The 5,740-nt window shown below is 36.7% G+C and overlaps 1 protein-coding gene across 2 annotated transcripts; it reads left to right on the top strand.

Annotated features, from left to right (window-relative positions):
* Positions 1-578: 578 nt before the first annotated feature.
* Positions 579-5,714, top strand: LOC144839860 (uncharacterized). 2 transcript variants are annotated; one of them, XM_078695425.1, is made up of 6 exons: positions 579-737; positions 2,360-2,607; positions 2,959-3,030; positions 3,510-3,758; positions 4,187-4,414; positions 4,838-5,714. In XM_078695425.1, the coding sequence occupies exons 1-6, from the start codon at positions 724-726 to the stop codon at positions 4,960-4,962; spliced, it is 936 nt and encodes a 311-aa protein (XP_078551551.1). In that variant the 5' UTR covers positions 579-723; the 3' UTR covers positions 4,963-5,714. The 2 variants fall into 2 exon arrangements, with proteins under 2 accessions (XP_078551551.1, XP_078551552.1); XM_078695426.1 differs by having other exon boundaries at positions 586-737; positions 3,648-3,758; positions 4,838-5,257.
* Positions 5,715-5,740: the final 26 nt, after the last annotated feature.

Genomic DNA, 5,740 nt, shown 5'->3' with positions numbered 1-5,740 from the left:
GCTACATGATTTTGTTGAAAATAAGCATTTTCATATCAGTGGAGGATATTTCAAATTACACAGTAAAAATAAATGGTATGGTAAAAAATATTATTAAATGATATTTAATATTTAAATATTTAGGCCTAATATAACTTTTTTACGTTTTTGTGTTTTTTATGTTTTAATTAATTTAATTCATTTTTTTATTTTCGTGATAGCAACAATTATCCACTGTATACCCACCAACACTTTTACTTTCTAGGGAGTCATCGAATATGGTATTACATTGGTTATACTACCTAACTACTAGAAAAAAGTCAGTCTGACTTTTATAGCAATATTTTGTATTTGGCCATTTTAAGGGAAATTCATGTTTTGTTCGCCATGATTTTTGTTACACATATTTATTGTATGTACGATCAATTAACAAGATAATATATTTAAAATTCATGACTGTACCTAAGCTTTAAAACATGCATGTCACCATGTTGGATCACGTGACACATATTTCGTCTATGGGTTAGTAACCTACCATAATATATAGGCCGCGACGTGTTTACTCAATATGAATTTATTATGGCCGCCGCTCCTTGTATTCAACATCCTGTTTGTTAAACTACATAGGAATAATATACTTTCATTTCTGAGAAATTGAGTGATGATTTTTAGATGATGCGGCGAGTTTTTCTGTTGAATTTTGTTTTGTGATTTTTCTTCTCAAGGCGGTCACAACATTTCACAATGGACGACACAATGTAAGTGTATTACAATGATACTGTTATATTTTTCATTTCGTTTTAAGGTGACACACTAACTGTGTTACAAACGAAGTGGTAGGTTAGGAAACAGGGAACTTAAATAATGTTAATTGTAAACAAATTGGCCAATTGAAAGGTGCAATAAAATACTGACTATTGTAATGGTTCGGGTCGGGCCAGCGTTTTGCAATAAACAGTTCTTCAATAGGAGATCCTCTATAAACATTGTATTCTTTATTCAGATTAAGATCCGAGTGAAACATTAAAATGTAGACATTTCTAATTTTTAAAAAATTACAATAAAATTCATACAAAACATAAACTATAAAATTGACATTAAAACAGGCAAGAAATATTACAATAGCAAAAATGTTAGATTTACAAAAGACACAAATTCGGTGGTCTTCTCAATATTTTCCATTTGCCATGAGTTAGGAAAGGGAAGAGAAGAGTGCAATTTCCTGGTTTGCCCTAATATGCATGAACCAAGGCTGATGGTTAGCGGCAGGCCTACATAGAACAAGACAAATATGATTGTTATCTTTCCAAATATGTTAATTTGACACTTTCAGCCTAAAACATGTTTGTACTAAATTACAATTGCATCGTGGTATCCTAAAACTACCCTATAATTATCCCTAGGAATACCCCGACCCCTCCCCGTAATGTTAGTGTCCTAGAGTGGTACTCTAGTTGTCGTTGGGTTGGATAGGGTGAAATTAGACAGGTATTGTACACGTTGTCCAATATATATTAAATTGCAATATACATTATGATTCTCATAGCATTACATTTACAAATTAATGAATCTGATTCCTAGAAATGTCTTCATTAATCATGATAAACAGTGTATCTTTTTGGCCTACGTCACGGATGTTTAAAGAATACTTAAACCTGTAATTGATGGCGAAAATGAGATATTCTAAAAAAAATCATTGTTGTAATTTGATTTAATGTAAAACTGTAATAACACATCATAGGCCTACCTAATTCGGGATATATGTTGCATCCGGGACAATGATATATGGACAATCTTTTCAATTGTATCCGGAGTTGAAGGATACAAGAATGCATCTTCGAAGGCTACACTTCCACTTTCGACTTACCTTATAGAAACCCGGAAAAACCACAACGACACATGATACAGGCCTAGGCCTACACATGCTACGGTATAATGCAATACCACGGGGACCCCACACTGAGACATTCATATCAATATGTTAAAATGTAGTTTCGAAAAATACAGTGCGATATCATAACAACAAAAAAATCATTAAAACAGTATAAAAGTGAAACAAAGCTTGGTCATTTTAGTTTACGATTAAAAAAACAAAGTGATCCACCAATCAACGTGTATGTATGTAATTATTAGTCCAATTAGATAACACGCTTGGAATTGCTTGGAGCATGTCTTTGAGATACTGCACACTTTTTTCACCATTCACTTCCCGAAAATATTATAAAGTCATTTTTAAAAACCGAAACATATCGCTTTAAGAGTTTCGATTACCAATAAAGATAGTATATAAGTCCTGCTACCTGTAAAATGTTTCACTTGCGGTTGACCACACCAACATTAAAAGTTTTATCCCAAGAATTTGTTGTCATTTTTTACAAAGACGTTTGATGGATTGGAAGGCGTCTGAAAGCGACTCTATCGGAGAATACTCTTGTTCCGACGGTGTCGAATCGACACCTGTAAGCAGTGTGTTTATGAGCCGTCCGTATTCGTCGAAGGATGTCAGCAACCCAAAGAAACAGGTTAAACGATCGGTTGAGCATTGTTATAAAAGAAAGACATCCACCTATCTTATATTGATAGCGTTCATAATACTTGTGGTGTGTATTACTGTAATAATATTGGAAGGTAAATATAGATATTATTGATATTATATGATATTTGCATTTTTTTTTAAATGGAGGCCCAGTATATCTGGTCATATACAGTACTCTAAAACTCCCATGGTGTACATATTAACCCGGTGTACTGTTTCATCTCAGCCTCTGTCGTTCATGGTACTGTAGACGCCGCGACTGAAGTCAAGATTCCAACAGGAAAATACATTCTATATTATGTCTCCACGATCGGGGAATGACACGCATTGCGTCGCGGGGTCGGAAATTTCATCGATAGCTATTGCCGGCCAGTCCGATCATTCCTTCTGTTACATAATTAACGAATTGTTTATTTACAGTGTATTTTCTACTTTGATTTCAGTTGTTCTAAAATTCGACATCTTATCAATGGCACCAAAGACAGACGATGCAAATACGGAGACATTTTCATCAGGTAAAGAATAAACCGAACTCGAAAATTTACCATTGGCAATTATAAGCGACGGCCATTGGACAAATTGTCTTCTTCCTTACTTTGATTCCTAGTGGGAACCAATCGTTCACGTGAATAGTTAGGACTATCTTTCAAAAGCCTCTAAAACCACTTGAATCATACAAATAGAAACACATAGCAAATAAATAACAAACAGACCACTTAGGCTTGGTCCCATCTATAGACGCAGCACAATGACGTTACAACGCAGCGTAAGTCATTTAACCAATCACAGGCGATGTATTACCGTCGCTTGGCACTCGCTTGCGTTGCGTCGTCCTTGCGTTGCCTCTATTGGGAACAAAGCTTTAATCATGGAGGTAATTTGAATAATAGAACCACCACAACACATTTTACATAATACAATTACTTGTTCACGACTACCTCAGTACATTATTGATGACAATCCTTTAAATTGGTGTATCTATACATTTTTACAGACACATTAACAACAACATTAAACAAAATTGCTGCAAAACAAGGTGCACCAACATCATCATCACCACCAAAAACCAAACAAGTGGAGACAGTGGTTACATCGGTATCATTGTTAACCAACTATTACACGATTCTAACAGGCGTGAAACACTGTAAAGGATGGACGTGCAAGAACGGTAACTGCATCGCCCACGAAGCTTTCTGTGACACCGTTGATAACTGTGGCGACAACAGCGACGAGCGTGGATGTGGTAAGTTTCTCTAATGTAAAGAAAATCCTTCGTTTGTAATTGGTGGTATAATTGCACGCGCGCGTCAGCTAGTTAAGTCAAATGAATCACATATTGCTCATGGCTCCGTTAAATATGAATTCTGTGAGATTTCAGTGCTCAAATTGTCTAGTTCTCGGCAGATTTGGAATCATTAGGACTAGTGGAACACATTCAAATTAGGGTAATATTTCGACCCAATTTTTGTCTCCAGTCTTTCTGGAAGTTGCACACTACTTCAAAAGTATGAATACGCATGCGCATACACCAACACTTTAGATTCGGCAAGAGTCTAGATAATATAATGTAGGCCTAGTAAAGTAGTAGGGACACAAACTATTCGTCATCTATTGTGTTCAGTTGGTAAATATGATGAATTTTATTAATGAAATAACACATTGTATTGACAGACTACAATACCGTTACACAGTCAACGCCTCCAAAAATAATTAGGGAAAAACAAGTTGTGACAACGGCTGCATCTTCGTTGATAACAAAGTTAAAGAAACACACAGCATCAGCATTGCAGTGTAACGATATGTACGAGTACAAGTGCAAAAATGGTAATTGCGTCTCCAACGAGGTGCTATGCGATTCGGTAGATGACTGCGGTGATCACAGCGACGAATACTTATGCGGTAAGTTAGGCTTGGCTCCCACTACAGACGCAACGCAAGGACGTCAACGCGCGGGTAGTGTTGACCAATGACAAGCGACAGTTCGAATAATCCATCGCCTGGAATTGGTCAAATCACTTGCGCTGCGTCACGTCCTTGTGTTGCCTCTCTAGTGGGAACATTAGGTGTTTTGTTTCCAAGGACATAATCGATGGATCACCATCCATTACGTCGTGATCTGTCAAACTTGCGTTGCGTTTACGTCCTTGCGTTACGTCCTAGTGGAAACCATGGCTTATACCGTTAACGTAACGCAACGTAGCTAATTGATCAGTAACAAGACGGGTAGGGCAGTGTGAAGATAAGTACAGTACACCTTAGAGGATATGGCAAAATACAGTGTATGAGGTTCTTGAATAGTAATCTGGCTTGTTTTACCTACAGACTGTGGAGATGAAGGAACGGAGTTTATATGCGACGACAACTACTGTGTTAATCGTGTGTGGGTGTGTGATGGACATGCAGACTGCTTTGAGGGCGAGGACGAGCATGATTGCCCAGCGATTTGAAGTGCAAACTTAATGTAGGCCTACGTTAAACCACGGGAAAATGCTCAGTAGTCTTATGCACGATTCATCGGCCGGGTAAACCTACACAAGACAAAAAGTAGGCTCACGTCGATAGCAATAGCAGCTGGAGCTTTTAGTGTAGAGAACATTTTAGGTGTACAGTACTGTAGTTGCAGCTAGGATCATAGTCTATCGCTTTAATTGGTAAAAAGATAAACATTTTGGCACACATGGCGTTTCATACGTATACTTGAGCTGGAAAGACTTCGGGCAAGAAAACGTGTGTGTAACCGTGCAACGGGCGCTATATCGCTGTGTCTGTATGTTCGGGTGTATGTGTGTGAATATGTCTGAATGTGGTAATTTTCTTTTTTAAAAAGGCTAAGGAAATTGTAAAAATTAAGTAAAAATTTATAAAAGTTTAACTTTTGTATTCTCAGGAAGTAGACGTTTATATATTGTGTAAAGGCCTTTGCTAAACATATGATTATTTCTCCTAATTGTTTGGACGATCATACTGCCTGTATATAATTAATGAAACGTATAGAATTTAATGTAACATTTTGTATAGGCCTATTTAGCAGGAAGAAATAACATATCTGCATTTCTCGATTTTTTTTTAATCGCCAGTCTTGTGATTGTCACTGGATCACCTATACTCTACTATAAGCGGACAGCCATTTCCCTTTATGTAAACTTTAAGTTTTAACCCATGTGTATCTGATACGATCACATCGAAACTGTTTATAAAAATAATTAAACATCGTTTTAAACTGGG

The sequence above is a fragment of the Antedon bifida genome, chromosome 4, assembly GCF_963402885.1.
Source record: "Antedon bifida chromosome 4, ecAntBifi1.1, whole genome shotgun sequence".
Lineage (NCBI taxonomy): Eukaryota > Metazoa > Echinodermata > Crinoidea > Comatulida > Antedonidae > Antedon > Antedon bifida.
The sequence above is the reverse complement of the archived record's forward strand: the minus strand, read 5'-3'. Positions and strand labels throughout refer to the sequence as shown.

What these genes read in the sequence shown, in the direction of transcription:
- LOC144839860 (XM_078695425.1), top strand. An exon ending in TACTGTAATAATATTGGAAG is followed by an intron (nt 2,608 to 2,958) that starts GTAAATATAGAT and finishes CTTTGATTTCAG; the next exon opens with TTGTTCTAAAATTCGACATC. An exon ending in CAGCGACGAATACTTATGCG is followed by an intron (nt 4,415 to 4,837) that starts GTAAGTTAGGCT and finishes TTTTACCTACAG; the next exon opens with ACTGTGGAGATGAAGGAACG.